Raw genomic sequence first — 18,074 nt, 5'->3', positions numbered from 1 at the left:
ACATTAACACCCAAACGCGGCGAATAAAACGTGTACGTGCGGCTCCGTGTAATCTGTATAAACGGAGGTTGTGATCGAGAAAGTACATAACGTTATTTTATCGTTAACACAGAAAAAAATTAGCCTTAGCATGTAGCTACCTACTATCATGTGTGCTGATAATGTGTCATATCGCGGTAAAGTAAAAGTGTATTAAACATTAGTATACTTAAGGTACATTATCAAATGCGCTAACAGTAGCCCCGCCCACAGCCCCGCCCACAAGCGGTTCTTAAGTCTAGACCAGCGACGTTTTGGTGCTACTTAAGAACCACTTTTCCTGGTTCAGAGCCGGTGCTTTGGCGGTCGAAACAGAAAGAACTGGTTCTAAATTAGGCTCCGAACCTGCACTCGAACTGCCTCGGTGGAAAAGGGGCAAAAGAGCTCTTTTGATTCCGTGCCTTTTTAATTTTTGATTTTATTGCTTATATTTTTACCCGAACAGGCTCAGACCTCTTAGTTCTAGTGTACAACTGTGTGCTTCTAACTTTGTCGCAATAATGTTGGGAGGTTCCACACGTGTGTGTGGTGGTCAGGTGTCCTTAAACCTTTTGGACACCTGAGGATGAGGTTTGATGAGATGTGATAAACGCTGACCACATTTGACAGGTCCCTGAAACAGATCTCAGAATCGTGTTCCTGATCTTCTTTTATAACAGCATGAATAATTAGACGTGATGCAACCGCGGACAAATTTCTCGGTAAAAGGCCTCCCTCGTTATTGATGACCGACGAGGCTCCTGGACAAGCAAAGAATCGATAGTGTAGCAAAATTAAATTAAGGGAAAGTCATCAAGTAAAGACCCTCTGGAGTTCTCCGACTTCAGTCCTGGAGGATCGGCACAGTGTGCAGTTTAATCATCTCCTTGCTCTAAATAGCTCTGATTTAATTGAATTAGGTGTTCTTTTATAAGAGAAGTGCTAAACCACACCAAACCCTGATGGAGCTCATAGTGATATACCGATGCCTCGTGATAATGCCCCTCTAATGCCGACGGAAATGTTCGTAGCTGAAGCGCTTAATGATTCATCATCAACGTACACTAGATTTTTTTATAAAGCTATTATGGAAAGTGTATATTTCAAAGGTTTTAAGGGTCGTTGCATGAATCTCCCCCGGCAGAATAAACACATTGTGCAAGACAAAAACACAACCTCTGCGTGAACTCAGAAAAGGCTGAGCATGTAGACACGTTGCGTTTCCCCTCCAAACTACTTTTTCCTCCACCAGCTGCAATTTAAAAAGCATTCGTCGTGCACTTCAGGATAGCAAAGCAAAGCGCACAGTGGGGGCTTGTTAGGCTGAAAAAAAATCCATGTTTGCATGCTTGCTTCTTTTTCCCTGAGCTGGAGAGCAGACAGAGCACAAAAATACCCAATGCACAATGCTGTCTCTGGGCACTGAGGTTCTGAAGCTGTTTGGAACGTCTGCTACTGGAAGATGAGACGAGACAACGTCCGAAAGAAAGATCTGGAGAGGAAGTGTAATATATTCACACATTCCGATGTGTTTACAAGCAAGCAAACCCTCAGTGGCAGGAACATTTGTCAGATGGCTGTGTGTGTGCGTGTGTGTGCGCGTGTGTGTGTGTGTTTGTGTGTGCTTTCAAAAAAAAATCTTGGGTGTCTGTAGAAATACTGGAGAAAAACATAATAATAATAAAACAAACAAAATAAATTTAATAAATAAATTAAATAATTAAATAATAGAAATTCTCCGCCCAGATTGGTGCCCGATGACGCCTGAGGCACAGGCTCCCCGTGACCCGAGAATAGGTTAAGCGGTAGAAAATGAATGAATGAAATAATAATAATAATAATAATAATAATAATAATAATAATAATAATAATAATATACCATTATACCATAATATACCATATATACTGTTAATGGAGTAAAATTGTGTCATAAATCTTCCAATTTTAGATCATTTATCATTTCAGCACTCTGAAAGGGAGGAGACTTTTATTTGTGTGGTCAGATCTGGAGTACCCGAGATATCGGCATGCTCAGAGACAAAGGTACAGTAGTGCTTTACTTCCACAGGTATCCCTGACCTTCCAGGCACGGACAAACCAGTCAGAATGAGAGCACTTTGTGTCTGGGTTATTAATTATGTCTCTGTTATGTGTTACCGGAAGAACGTTGACCATCCGTCCGTCAGAACCTTTTCAGAACGATCGCCGTTGGAACGGATCTAAACGTGGTCAGGATCGCAGCGAGTAGCTTCCGTCCTGTCTGTCACCAGGTGGAAGCGACGCGCTCGTGTTCGGGAACTCAAAGCCCATTTTTCTACAAACCCTTCGCCGTCTGTCAGAGTCTAGCAAAAAGATAAGCAGTTTATATATGGTCTCGTATTCGTAAGCAGCACGTTCTGGCATCGAGCTAAATCTGTGTCGTATGTGTCTTTGAGGAATACAGACTAGTAGTTAGACGAGTTGATTATCACAATCAAAAAACCTGCAGATTAAATAAAAAGACGATTTCTGTTATTTGCTGTGTATTGTATATATGAACTGAACATGTTTCATGGTGGTGTGTTGCATATTTTATTAAAGTTTACTATACAGATTAATTGCCGGGATACGATCAGACATAGAGAGAAAAAAATAAAGGCACTAGCCAGTCATGAGCATTTATGCTTTAGCTTTTAAATACTCTATAACGACCTGCTGACTTTTTATGGAGGACGCACGAGCGCACCGGCTGAACTTTGCACAAAACGTGGAATAGTTTATTATTAAATAAGCTTTTATATTAAATGTATTTAATGTAACTTGAGGTGTTCATCCGGACCGGAAGACATTTTTACACCTTGTCACTTCCTGCGTTTTCTGTGATCCGATAGCTACCCGACGGTAAAAAGACCAGGTCTAAATGCCCTCCGAAACGTTTTGGAGACGGATATAAATCCGATGGTACAAACCCCTTCAGGAGGAGGTCTGGGACGCGTTTCAGATGAAACTGGACAGGTGAAAATGAATGTGGTTGTTCAAGCCACATACGTCAGCGCTATACTCCTCCCAAACGGAAGCACGTCACTCGCAGGTGACTCGCGAGTCGTGCATCACTGTTAAGTAAACGCTGTTTTTGTAGCATAAACGTCATAACGAGTTTTTACGTCTTCTTTTTGATCGCGTTCTGAAAACCGCGTACACCAAAGTGTGTTCCATTTCAATTACCCCGAAAATGAGGTAAAATATATTAGCATCTTGGGCGGGAGTAGAAAGATCGGATCGATATCCGATTCGCCGAGACGCGTTTATGTGTCCTGATTTATTAACAGTTTTAACAAATCAGATAGCTATCGGATCAGAGACAACACACGAAGTGACCGGGTGTAAAAAGGCCCTTAGACATGTCTTAAATTATTCATTCATTCATCTTCTACCGCTTATCCGAACCTCTCGGGTCACGGGGAGCCTGTGCTCGATCTCAGGCGTCATCGGGCATCGAGGCAGGATACACCCTGGACGGAGTGCCGACCCATCACAGGGCACACACACACACACACTCTCATTCACTCACACACTCACACACACTACAGACAATTTTCCAGAGATGCCAATCAACCTACCATGCATGTCTTTGGACCGGGGGAGGAAACCGGAGTACCCGGAGGAAACCCCCGAGGCACGGGGAGAACATGCAAACTCCACATACACAAGGCGGAGGCGGGAATCGAACCCCCACCCCTGGAGGTGTGAGGCAAACGTGCTAACCACTAAGTCAGAGTGCCCCCCCCCCCTCTTAAGTTTTCCTACTCATCTCCTTGCAATGTAATGTATTTTTACACATATTAAAAATTCACAGTATTAATATGCTACAGCTAAAGCGACATTAGTCACAGACATCAGGCATAACTTGCGTTCGTCATCGACGGGGAAACAACTTATACTTCCGTTAACGTTCCATTTGAGATGATGCTCACCTTTGAAAATTCAGAACGTGCCCGGTCAGTGTCACGGCGGATTACATTACAGTGATGTATTGTTTAGAGAAACAGAGACGAGTAAATTTAAAAATCCATGAAACCATAAACAAACCAAAACAACAACAACAACAACAACACATTTCTATTACGGAAAACTGATAAAACATCCTGGTGCATATATAGAGTCATTGTGTCACACTTGCTCAGGTGATTGGAAACGACACTTCACACCCACAACCTCGCTATAGGCAGCTCAATAAAGACTGATTCACAGCGTGAAGGAAAATGAAAAGAAAGAAATAAACGAGTTGATATTGTTCCGTATTATTCACATATTTCTTATGCGAAACATCTGGTGTCCTGTTTGAAGCTCCACCTCTCCGCAGGCCTCTAGAATATTCACAGGCACGTTTGCTATGCCTCTCAGAAGCCTAGCCGAGTATTTAAAACTTGGAGAGTGGCAGGAGAAGAGGATTATTCCTGCGCGATTGCCTCCTCATCACGGCCATTGTGCTTCCACTCTTCCGTAATTATACCGGAAATTACTTTGGGAGAGCAGAGACAGCGCTCAAGCAGCGAGTGCCCTAGACTCCAATTCCGAACCTACTGATACAAGTCGGTGTCTCGACCACTCCTGGTAATTTAACACCTAGCTGGAGACACGTGAAGCCCCCGGTGCCCGTGTCATTTAAAGACGAAGAAGCGAATGCTGCGAGACGGCGGAAGGTGTCTGGAGAGTACAAGTTTTTTAATTGGAGAGCGAGGTATCGGGCTCGCTTTCACATTAATTACATTATCGTTTGTGCGGTTAATAACGGAGACAGTTCACACAATGAGTATGGCTGGAAAAATGGGCTGATGATATTAAGGCTGAAGCGTTAATTAAAGTTCTATTAAAAGGTTAACGGCATTTAAAACTTTGTCTAATTTAAAGAGGCATGAAAATGACAGCTGTTCTATAAAACTATTCAGTGTTCTGACGGCCCACACGCACACACACACACACACACCTTGATTCCAACGTAGTCTACAGGAATGATGGGGTTCTCCAGCGAGGGCAGTACAGACTCGTTTAGTGGTTCTCCCACCATAACGTGGGTCGCCACATTGATCAGGTCCACGCCGATGGTTTTGGACACAAACGGGAAGGAACGAGAGGCCCTCAGGTTACACTCGATCACCTGAGGAGGGCGGACAACTCGGATTACACACCTTAAAACACACCACCCTTCGTTTACACACCCTTATTACGCATCTTAAAGCGTAATATTCACTTAATACTGTGAAAAGTGTGCTTTCGACTTGTGTGGCCCAAGTACCAGGGAGCTAAAGATAAATACAACACGATGTGCGCTAACTTTACCTAATGTGAAGTGTTTTGCTGGTGAATGTAGAGACATGTGACTGTTTCTGCCTTGAGGTTTAAAAATGGTTTAGAACAATTCTGCTTACATTAAAATCCTTTATTTTAAATAAATAAATATTGTATTTATTTTTATTATCACACTATCTGGTGTCACCCAATTGACCCTTTTGAGCTGGAAAGGTTTTTTTCCTCATAATGTCTCAGGGAGTTTTTCCTCAACACCGACGCCTCTGGCGTCATCAACAGGAATGCATTTAAATTTTAAATCTATATCCTGAATTAATATTAATTAATATTAATGTTCCTGTCAAGCTCTTTTGTGGGAAAATATGTCCATTTATCATAGTGCTAAAAACTAAAACTACCCCTACTTATAATAATATTATTAATAATAATAATAATAACAATAATAATAAAATAACAATAATAACAATAATAATAACAATAGTAATAATAATAATAACAGTGATAATAATAAAATACTACTAATAATAACAATAATAGTAATTATAATAATAGTAATAATAGCAATAATAATAATAATAATAATAATAATAATAAAGAACAATAATAATAACAATAGTAATAATAATAATAATAATAATAGTAATTATAATAATAGTAATAATAGCAGTAATAATAATAATAATAATAATAATAATAATAATAATAATAATAATAGGCTAATATGATCATGGTAGTAAATGCAGGTCCAGATCTTACAGGAAAGCTTAAATAATGAAATTGTTATTAATCCAACAGAACTTGAGAGCTTGTTATTCTATTTTGCATTATTTTCTAATTTAAGACATTTTAATGCTCATTAAAACTTATTTACTGATGACAACTTAACAGAGTGTTCATGGCAAGAAGAACCTTAGAAAAGAAACTACATAAAACTCAGAGATTCTCACATTTTTTTGTGTTAATGAGTTAAGCGTGCGCTCGAACCCTTACGCTCAGAGCGATGCTCGTCTGAACCCGTGATCAGAAGAGAAAATGGGATCTTTGGTGCAAAGAAGATAACGTGGTCAGTGTCCCACATGTGCTTACTTATAAATAAAGAAACCTAGTTAAAATGTACATTTCTATTGTTTTACATATGTCACAATTCTAATACCTTCTGTTTATTTATGTTTATTTTAAGCAAGTAAAAAATCTCAGTGGAGCAGCAATAACTTACCATGACATCATTGCCTTTCACCAGAAATTGAGTGTTAAACGGCCCTGAAATCTCGAACGCCTTTGCTATTTTCCGCGTGGCGTTCTTCACCTGAAAATAGCCAAAGGGAAGAAAAATGAGTAGAGAAAAACTTACAAAGCTATAAGTTCGGTTAAAAGGTGTGTGTGTGTGTGTGTGTGTGTGTGTGTGTGTGTGTGTGTGTATGCAGAGGAAGCTGATAGCACATCCGTCAGCGTGGAAGTTCTTCTGCATGCCCCGTCAGCGGCGCTGGATGGAACGGGCAGAGGAAGACGTTACGGAAAAATGAACGGCAAAGAAACTTTGATATGATGAACCGAGTTTGATCCGGAGGAGGCAGAAGCGTGCGGCATGTCACTTGATCAAAAGGGTCTAATCTTCAACTACAAATGTTCCATATCGAATGAGGTTTAGATGTGAAATGTTTTAGCAGATTTATGGCCTTATATCTGACTTATTATTTCCTATTTAAAGCCTGAAATTAGATACAACAGAAATCAAGTGATGTTTAAGTGATTTCACTGAAACTGGCTGAAAATAAACACATTTCCTTACAAAAAGAAAGAAAGAAAGAAAGAAAGAAAGAAAGAAAGAAAGAAAGAAAGAAAGAAAGAAAGAAAGAAAGAAAGAAGAAAAGAGCTGTGACCTTCTCCAGAGCTCCTTGACTGATGGTCTGAGTGGGAAGTATTAGAGTTGCATCTCCTGAGTGAACTCCAGCGTCCTCTACGTGCTCTGTAATGGCGTGAGCCAGAACCTGTAAGACAGAATAACAACATTTACATGAACACTTATTTTTCAGCACTGAATGTCTTTGTCATGTCTCACTCCACAGTGGGGATTTATATGAAGCTCACGCAGGACTTTAAATTAAAAAAACAAATAAAAAAAATATTTTGGACTTAAAAAAAACAAACAAACAAACAAACAAAAACAGATTTTGTGTGTGTCTGTGACTCTGTGTGTGTGTGTGTGTGTGTGTGTGTGTGTGTGTGTGTGTGTGTGTGTGTGTGTGTGCGTGTGTGTGTATGTGTCTGCGTGTCTGTGTGTGTGTATTTTTCTGCGGGTCTGTGTGTCTGTGTGTGCATGTCTGTGTGTATGTGCGTGTGTGCATGTGTGTGACTGTTTCTGTGTGTGTGTGCGTGTGTGCGCCTGCGTGTCTGTGTGTGCATGTCTGTGTGTGTGTCTGTTTGCATGTGCGTGTGTGTAACTATGTGTCTGTGTGTGCGCGTGCGTGCGTGTCTGTGTGCGTGTGTGTGTGCGTGCATGTCTGTGTGTGTGTGCGCATGTCTGTTTGTGTGTGCATGTCTGTGTGTATGTCTGTGTGTGTGTGTGTGTCTGTGTGTGTGTGTGTGTATGTGTGTGTCTGTGTGTGTGTGCATGTGTGTGTGTGCTAATGAGCATCATATTAGATGACTTTGATGCAAAACTCCATATAAAGCAATAAATGTTCGTCCAAATAAAATCGCTAACATTAATAAATCTAATATTAAAAAGCAATTCTATAAAAATGAAACGTAATGTGTGTTTAGTATTTCAGGTTAAACACGGGGGGGGGGGGGGGGGGAGCGGTGAGAGCAGGACTGAGAGACAGCAGCAGTAGCAGCAGTGTGTTCAGGATGCTGTGTGTAACGTTTGTTTTCATTAAGGTTGTTATTATGCCAGGATAACGTCCCTGTTCCAGAAGGTAAGCCACAACAGATGAAAACCTCCATCTGCTGCATAATGAAGTCGCTCTAGTGTGGCTCTGAGACCCCCCCCCCCACACACACACACAGACACTTCACTTTTGACTGAATTTCACTCATTACAGCCAGCTTTCTCTGACCTCTGCCGTTAAAATCGTTTCAGTTCTTTTTCCTTTCAGATGTTTCCTGATTGTTGGGGACAGAAAATGCCTTGGTTTTTTTTTACACGACATTTGCGATGTAACCTGCGTTATTGTACTGCGTGTTTTCCCTGAACACTGCTGTAACTGGGGAAAGTGCGAGCGCAGGATTGTCCTTTAACTCGTAGTGAAGACATGTACAGTCTGTACTGAGAGAGAGAGAGAGAGAGAGAGAGAGAGAGAGAGAGAGAGAGAGGGAGGTCCACACACGTGACACCACCAGGACTGTGATTGGATGTGAGGTGTAATCTCCCCCTCATTCTCTCACTCTTTCTCCATCTCTCTGCTTCTCTAACTCACTGTTTTTCTCCTTTTCCTCCTTCTCTCTCTTCCCTACTCTTTCTCTTTCCCTCTCTCCACTCTCCGTCCCCATTCTCTCCCTGCCTCTTTCTTCCTCCCTGCTTTTCTCTCTGCCCCTCTCCCTTTGACCCCTTCTCACTCTCTCTCTCCCTCTCTCTATCTCTCACTCTCTTTCACTCTCTCTCTCACCCCCCCCTTTCGCTCTCTCTTCCTCTCTCCCTTTTTCTCTCACTCTCTCTCTCAGTTGAGATATTCCTAACTTCATGGTGAACTTAAGTTCATTAAGTGAACGGTTCTGGTTTTATCTCACCTTGCCTGATTTGGCCACCGCGTCCACCTCGACCTCTCTGGCTCCACGGATGAACTTGGTGATGACCACAGGATGCTCCTGTAATAGAGAGACAGAGAAACTCACAGCGCTGCTTCACTGCTAGCAATGATACATTTTGACCTCATGCTCCACGTCAAAAGAACAAAACGTCAATAATTAGGATCTAAAGGAACAGGAAAGGAAACAACAAACAACTTCCTCTCATATCACAATTCGTCTACATGATCTGACACGTGTACCACTTGAAATACCACAGAAATGGATGGATGGATGGACTGACAGACGGAAGGATTGATGGACAAATAAATTAATGAATGGATGGATAGATGGAAGGCTGGATGGATGGATTGACAAACAAATGGATGGATGGATGGCTGGACTGACAGACGGATGGTTAGATGGACAAATAAATTAATGGATGAATGGATGGATGGATTAACAAACAAATGGATGGATGGATGGCTGGACTGACAGACAGACAGATGGATAGATGGACAAATAAATTAATGGATGAATGGATGGATGGATGGATGGATGGATGGATTAACAAACAAATGGATGGATGGATGGCTGGACTGACAGACAGACAGATGGATAGATGGACAAATAAATTAATGGATGAATGGATGGATGGATGGATGGATGGATTAACAAACAAATGGATGGATGGATGGCTGGACTGACTGACAGACAGATGGACAAATAAATTAATGGATGAATGGATGGATGGATGGATGGATGGATGGATTAACAAACAAATGGATGGATGGATGGATGGACTGACAGACGGATGGTTAGATGGACAAATAAATTAATGGATGAATGGATGGATGGATGGATGGATTAACAAACAAATGGATGGATGGATGGCTGGACTGACAGACAGACAGATGGATAGATGGACAAATAAATTAATGGATGAATGGATGTATGAATGGATGGATTAACAAACAAATGGATGGATGGATGGATGGATGGACTGACAGACGGATGGTTAGATGATAAATTAATGGATGAATGGATGGATGGATGGATGGATGGATGGATGGATGGATGGATGGATGGATTAACAAACAAATGGATGGATGGATGGCTGGACTGACAGACAGACAGATGGATAGATGGACAAATAAATTAATGGATGGATGGATGGATTAACAAACAAATGGATGGATGGATGGCTGGACTGACAGACGGATGGTTAGATGGACAAATAAATTAATGGATGAATGGATGGATGGATGGATGGATGGATTAACAAACAAATGGATGGTTGGATGGCTGGACTGACAGACGGATGGTTAGATGGACAAATAAATTAATGGATGAATGGATGGATGGATTAACAAACAAATGGATGGATGGATGGATGGATGGCTGGACTGACAGACAGACAACGATTCACCTGGAGGCACCATCAGGCTAAAGAACTCTAAAGAAGTATAAAATACATAAAAAACAAACTCACAGAATGAGACTAACATCTCTCTTAACCCTTTGCTCTGGTTTCCTCCAACCCATTTGCAGATCTTTCTACTCTGCGGTTTCAGGACAACGTTAGTCACCCGAGTGCCTTCAGTCACACACCTGGACCTAATGAAGAGACTGAATCAGACACTGACGTGTCTCTCCTTCGCTGCTGTGGTTAAACCGCCGGAGACGAACGGTCCGAGACTCGGCAGCTGGATCTGACTGATGAATGAAGCATTTTTGTGAATAAGATGTCAGCTTGTTCTCTTCCATTTGTGCTTAAATTTGAGTAAAACGGGATAAAAAAAAGATCTGATTTCGATTAGACACGCCGAGTAAGAGCTGACGATGACGAGGAGTTGTAGGAAAATGTCGAGCTGTGCGAAGGTAGACGGATCCGTACAAGAAACACGAGTCATTACATGAGAGAACTGTCACTTTATGGTTATTAGAGAAAGATCGGTATCACGTGTGATGGAGATTTAACAGAAGAAAAAGAATAATCTGTTACAAGGTTAAAAGACAACCCTGATACAGGATCTACAAAAAATATGCAGTACTACAGTATATTACTGTTTTAGGAAAATAATATATTTATATATATATATATATATATATATATATATATATATATATATATATTCCATATCAAACTTACAAACAATTCCACACACAAGCATTACAAATGTTAAACTATTATACTTATGAAGCTATTTATTGCAAATGGTTGCTATGCTGTTGCTAGGTGGTTGCTATGGTATTCTAAACGGATGCTACGGGTTTAGCGATGAAAATATTTATAAAGTTATTTGTGCCTGTCCAACAGCATGAAGATAATAAATCACAGCAGACATAAATCAGCTGGTGTGACAGTAGACGTAGGGACGAGTCCCAGAAGACGAAAGACGGGTGTAAATCCGGCCCTGAACCGTGCTGTGATAGACAGAAGCGCTATACAACGAAGTGTCTGTTTATTAAGTCAGAGACACGTATGCTGGACGATCCACATTACCCGAGGCCAACAATGAACGGATTAAAAACGAAGCTTTCCTTTGGAAGACGTTTATTTAACCGGTTTGCAGATCCAGACCCTGGACCAGCTGAGATTTACTGTCTTATTAACAGGTAATGACTGTTCATAGGGATTTTAGATGCAACCATAAATAACTAGAGAATAATGACTGGGGACTAAAGTCACAGGGAACTTGGAAACTATCCCAAGTGAGGACATCACACACAGGGTTACACACTACAGACAGTTTACAGACGCTAATCAGACTACAGAAAATGTCCATGGACTAGAGCAGGAAACCGGAGGAAGCGCCAACATGTAAGTTCCTAACATACAGGGTGGAGTCAGGAATCAAACCCCCTGGCAACCCTTAGACAACCATGTGAGGGATATACGAGTTTACATGACTACGTTTCCTCCTAAACTGTTTGACTGACTCCTATGGAGCTCGATACAGGAAATCAGCTCCATAGAAATGTATCTCGTTCAATCATTGCGTTATTTACACTGTTGATGAAACATTAAATGAATCAGTTTTCCAATTATGCCCTGCGATGGGTTGGCACTCCGTACAGGGTGTATCCTGCCTCGATGCCCGATGACGCCTGAGATAGGCACAGGCTCCCCGTGACCCGAGACGTTCGGATAAGCGGTAGAAAATGAATGAATGAATGAGTTTTCCAATTAAATATATAAACAAATTGTCATGTTAACACCAGAATCAGCATCTATGATCCCCAAAATGCGCCTGTGATGGAAATTGTGCTAAAGATTAGCGCTAAATATGTTAAAAACGTGCTAGCACGCATTATGTCCCGTGTGTTGCTACAGTAATCTGGTTTGTGTTTCTTTTGCCTTCTTTAGAGTCTGAAGACTTGAAGGTTTAGTATTCAAAACATTCTGACCTGCAGCTGCTTCTTCCTCTGAAGAAAGTGTCCTTTCAGTGATATTACAGTGAAAAAGCTGATCATTTCTAGCGAACCTTTTTTTTAATGCTTCTGGCCAAATATCAAATGCTGTTCTATTGAGCGTCTAGTGCGCTATGTAGGGTCTACAGTACGATCGCATTATGACTTATATAGTGATCATACACAGCAAATAGGAACTGGAAAATAAGTGTGTGTGTGTGTGTATAGAATATTTTGGCTCACATATAAAATGTAAACTCAGAATACAATGAATGACAAAGTGAGATATATGAATAAATCTAAAACAGCAGACGTCGGTGAGAGATGTATGGCATGAACTTCCTCGCTTAACTCCAGCCGATACTCTCACCGCTGGAACGCGGAGCTTTAACGATACTCCATGTTAGTGAAAAATAAGATTCCTGCAAAGTTATAATCAGCATCTGGTTGTTAACCCTTTTAAACCATTACCTCTGGTTTATGGTGTCAGTTTGTTCCTCCTGTTTACATACTGAAAAGATGACCGTCGTTAGCGGCTCACGATTTTACCGCGACACCGCCCGTGATTTTGGCTTTAGTTTCAGACAAAGTAAATCGAGAGGATGTGAGCCGCTTGTGTGTCTCGACTGCAGGCAGCCGTGACATTGTTTACTGACGATACGATCGTCTCAGAAATAAACGTGCCGTTATTTTTGGCCGAGTCGCATCGTTGGAACATATTTTCCGTATGACGCTTTTCTCTGTTGTGGACGTTTTTGAGAAGATAGCACACTGGTAGGCACGGGCAAGAGTAAAACGGTTCATAATTTATTTGTGCTGCTCTGAAAGGGGACTAAGAACTCCTCATGTAGCATGAAAGAAGAAAAGAATTGATCAATCCTTACATAAAGGTTTTAAACAAATGATTCAAACACAGAACCAGAAAAAGGAAAACAGTCATCGGCTACATTGCGATGCCGGATCATCTCTGCATCACGATAACCTTACCAAGATCTGCCTAAGCTGATTTTGAGCTCGAGTCCGACCATCTCGTCTCCAGCTTATTCTGTCCCTTTAATATTTTAATTCGATTCATTTGTCTAGCGCTGAGGTCCACCTCAGTCTGAGGTGACTGTGGTGAGGAAATACTCCCTGAGGAAGAAACCTTGAGAGGAACCAGACACAGAAGTGAACCTCATCCTCATTTGGGTGACACTGGACAGGACATGACATAAATGTAAATAATGTCCTTTCTAGTACAGTGTATAGTTGATTGGAATCGTGTGACCTAGAGCTCCTGAGGAACTAACAGGTCAGAGTCATTTCTGAGTTCATTACAGACTTAAAGGTGCGGTGCACGAAGTTTGAGAACTGCTTCAGAAAACTCGGGCCGACTAAGAAAAAAACCTAGCCTATGAGCAGAAAGGGGCGTGTCTTGTCAATATGCCACGGAGAGAGTGCTCAGTGCGCATGTCTGACATTACCCGAAAGCGATTGAAAGATTGACATGGCGGATACCTGCCGTTACCTCTGCCTCGGGTTCTAGGTGTCGAACGTCGTCTTCGGCGTGAAACGGAGCTAAACCTTTCACGGTACAACACACAGTACGACAAACACACATTTGTATTACCACAGTATTACTCATTGTGTTCATTTATTGATAAAAATATCCTCTCGGGCAGCCGCCCCGGCAGGTTCCGCCATAATGGTTGCCTGGGTTGCGAATGTATGTGTGGGCGGAGCTATCAAAACAGGGGTGGCACCTATTTGGGTTAGGGGCGTGTTTGTTTTGGTGATTTCAAATGTCAACATTGGCTTTCAAACAACGTGCACCGCACCTTTAACACTAATTCCTTCCTGTCAAAGTCTTGAAATGATCGCTGATGAAGACCCGACCACAAAGCATGACTGATGCAACAGTAGTTCAAAGTCGACATGATATTTTACACAAAAAGTCGCTGGTAACAACAATTTCTAGTTAAAAACAACTTCTTGTCACACACACACAGAATGTCTTCACAACTTCTAATTAAAATTTCCCAGCACACCTTCCTTGCTCCATCCCAATGAATTGTGTTCTTGAAGCTCAGAAGAATCGCTCCTTAACTGATCATGTACCTGAAGCTCTTGTCCGATAACTAAGATGACTCATTAGTGTGTATTATTAGCTGTCTAGGCATATGGTCACCTGAGCATGACGATCACACATGAAGTCTCTCCGCCTTTTCTTCCTGTTAAGCTTTCCACTAGATGTTGGAGCGAGGCTGTGGAGAATGGTGTTCATTCAGCACCGAGAGCATTAGTGAGATCAGGCACTGATGGTCTGAGGTTCAGTCGGTTCCAGGTCATCCCAAAGGTGTTCAGTTGGGTTAAGTCAGAGTCTGGGCTCGGTGAAGGACGCTCGAGTTCTTACACTCCTTCACAAGCCGTGTCTTCTTGAAGCTCAGGGTCTTTGTGCACAGGAGCTTTGTCGTGCTGGAACACGACTGAGCCCTTTAGCTCCAGTGAAGAGAAAATGTAAAGCGACAGCATACAGAGACATTCTAGTGTGAAGTTCAACTGTGTGCTTCCAAGCACATATGAGTGTGATGGTCAGGGGTGCACATACTTTAGACTATAAAAGGAAAGGGGGAGGCTTAAGATTGCATTTTTGGAGAGTTTTGACAGAGAGAGAGAGAGAGAGAGAGAGAGAGAGAGAGAGAGAGAGAGAGAGAGAGGGACAGACAGAGAGAGAGAAAGAGAGACAGACAGTGAGAGACAGAGACAGAGAGAGGGAGAGACAGAGAGAGAGAGAGAAGAGAGTGAGGGACAGACAGAGAGAGAGAGAGAGAGAGAGAGAAAGACAGAGACAGAAATAGGGAGAGAGAGAGACAGAGTGAGAAAGAGAGATGAGGTTAATAAAGCAAAGACAGAATGACAAAGCGTTAGATAGAAGGAGGTTATAAAATGACAGACGAAACAACAAAACCCCAGACGACAGGTGTGAGAGAGGTGGAGAAAGAGAGACGAGTCCAACAAATAAAGAATGCCTTCAAGTCAGAGGAGAGATAAACGTAATGTAATTGAGTGCAAGCTGTGTGTGCGTGTGTGTATGTGTGTGTATGTGTGTGTATGTGTGTGTATGTGTGTGTGTTTACCTTGACAGCCTAATCATAATTGTTGTCTTCGATACTTTTTAATATTAAACCCTACTGAGATCCTGCAGCGTCTTCACAGCCATCTTCACACCAGACTGAATACATGTCTCTTAGTGCAGCGTAGACAGATCCATCCCTGGTCTACACTATAATAAAGCGCTTTACCTAGATACACTGCAACATGCACGGAAATAAACTGCTGAATTCACATAATAATAATAATAATAATAATAATAATAATAATAATAATAATGATCGATATTTTTGTGTGAATGAAATCTATTTGTTAATATAGTGAATACATTACTATCAGAAATGACTGGTGTCTGAAATATCGTTACTAAACAATATAAACAATTTTCTAAGGTTTTAGTCTCGAGGTCTTTGTGTAATGTGCGTTGGCTTTGGATTTGTTTCCTTTGTGTCTCCTGCTTATTGGTTAGTTGCCAAACTTTTGTGTGTTCAGTGCTTAATTAGTGCAGCTGTTACTTTGTCTCAGAGAGAAGTCTCGTGTTTAAGGGACAAGACAAGGTAAGACGATGTAAGACAAGACAAGACAAGATAAGATAAGATAAGTATAGATAGATTAAGATGAGGTCTGGTGATCGATCATCATCCATCATTGTATACAATAAAACAAAATTTAAGAAAGTGCTACAAAAAAAAAAGAAAAAAGGTACACTGAAATATTTAGACCAGCGGTCCCCAATATTTTTTTCACCACGGACCGGTCAATGTTTGATAATTTTACCGCGGCCCGCTGGGGGTGGGGGTGGGGGTTGGCGGCTATTAATTTTAATTTAATTGTATTTAAACATGCCTTTTTAACTCACTACAACACTAAAGCAATGAGAACCCTGAGCTTGTTTCTTTACAACGAGACGGTTCCATCTGGGGTAACAGGAGACAATGACACCCGAAGTGTGTCGCTTATGTCCAGTTTATAACGTTGTTTTGTTTCGGTTGCCATCACTGCAGAAATCCCCGCTTCACACAGACAGCATGTCGGAAATGGCGATAGTGATGTAAGTGCTGTGGTGACAATCTCAGGGTATTCCGCCATGACTTTAATCCAGAACACCGGCAGAGTTTCTAACTTTCTAACGATGTCTGTTTCGTGCTCATTTTTGTAATTTGCCCGATATCATGATATTTTGCGCATGCGCGGTATCGGTGCGGCTTTAGGTGACGTCTCTCAGCTCCCGGTTAACCTCTCGTCCATGGAAAGTCGCACAAACCCGAGAGAAATACACCACAGTAAATAAATTGGAAATAATTTAATGTTCCTTGGGCGGCCCGGTACCATTTGGTCCACGGACCGGCCCGGGACCACTGATTTAGAGGATTGATGTCATATCATTATACGTCACAGACTCTGTTACACTGTGGCCTACGAACATGGCCACCATGAACTTGCACTCCCAGCAACAACCATGTGCAATCATGTGCAGTCGTGTCCTGATGGTTAGAGAGATTGACTCCTAACCCTAAGGTCGTCAAGTATTGCTTTCAAGTACTTTATACAACACTGCTCTGTCTACAGCCTATAAACACAAACTCCTACAATAACCCATAGGATGCACTTATTTCCAGGGATTTCAGAACAGCGTAACAGATATTGCATCATCGGGTAGGCGTGGCCTATTTGATAATCTAACCCTAACCGTAGTTTTTGCTTGTTTATTTGGTTTTCTAACATAAATCTACCTGTAGGACCGTTTTGTCCTTCGTAGTATGCTCTTTTTTTGAAAGAGGGCGTTTTTCCGAGAACTTCGGAAACACGCCCACTTTACGTCGTGGTAACGAAACCCCTGGAATTTAGTGAATGCCATTTAATGATAGTGTGACGATAAATGTCTTCTAGGATTTGTAAGAATCTGTACACCGTATCTTGCAAGTCATTGGCTATAAGATTCCTTCAAGTCATCAGACGTAAAAAAAAAAACTCTCACCTGGGACACCTGCGTCGCCTCCTCCAAGAAGCGCTTCATCTCCACGTCGCCGTAGGCCACGTTCATCGCAGAACCACTGACGCCAGGGAAAAAAACACAAGAAAAACACCTCTAATATCTTCTTTGACGCAGGCGTGTAAATGTGTCGTGTGTAAATTAGCCCTCGGGGAGATTCGGTGACACGATAAATAGATGAAGAGCGAAGGGAGAAAAACCAAAACGGAGGGAGATTCGGGTCAGCCGAAACTTCCAGCTCTTCGGATTCAGCCGGTTTTCACACAAAAAAACAAACAAACACTTCTTTGTGGAGTTTTGAACTGATTACAACTTTCTGCCAACAGAAACAGAATTTTGGTAACGTGAGAAACAGGAATTATCAGCCAAAAGCCTTTCAGGAAATGAAAGTTTCTTTTCAAGTTTTTCTTTATCTACTAAAGTAGAACAAAAGAACAAAACAAAACAAAACAAAACAAAAAAAAGATTTTCGATGCCAAATGTTTCGTTTTATATCCGTCCATACGGTCTGACGTGACACAGGCGTCCGATGCTGAAGACGAGC

The 18,074-nt window shown here is 41.6% G+C and overlaps 1 protein-coding gene across 6 annotated transcripts in view; it reads right to left on the bottom strand.

Annotated features, from left to right (window-relative positions):
- cps1 (carbamoyl-phosphate synthase 1, mitochondrial) overlaps positions 1 to 18,074 on the bottom strand; it is an 80,638-nt gene that overhangs the window by 17,743 nt on the left and 44,821 nt on the right. For all 6 annotated transcript variants that reach the window (XM_027155268.2, XM_027155265.2, XM_027155266.2 and 3 more), the window contains 5 exons: positions 17,516 to 17,591; positions 9,037 to 9,114; positions 7,188 to 7,295; positions 6,524 to 6,613; positions 4,985 to 5,155 (listed from right to left, as the gene is read on the bottom strand). In XM_027155268.2, coding sequence (XP_027011069.2) covers positions 4,985 to 5,155; positions 6,524 to 6,613; positions 7,188 to 7,295; positions 9,037 to 9,114; positions 17,516 to 17,591 — 523 coding nt within the window. The remainder of the gene's footprint in view (positions 1 to 4,984; positions 5,156 to 6,523; positions 6,614 to 7,187; positions 7,296 to 9,036; positions 9,115 to 17,515; positions 17,592 to 18,074) is intronic.

Source organism: Tachysurus fulvidraco, chromosome 6, assembly GCF_022655615.1.
Source record: "Tachysurus fulvidraco isolate hzauxx_2018 chromosome 6, HZAU_PFXX_2.0, whole genome shotgun sequence".
Classification (NCBI taxonomy): Eukaryota; Metazoa; Chordata; class Actinopteri; order Siluriformes; family Bagridae; genus Tachysurus; species Tachysurus fulvidraco.
The sequence above is the reverse complement of the archived record's forward strand: the minus strand, read 5'-3'. Positions and strand labels throughout refer to the sequence as shown.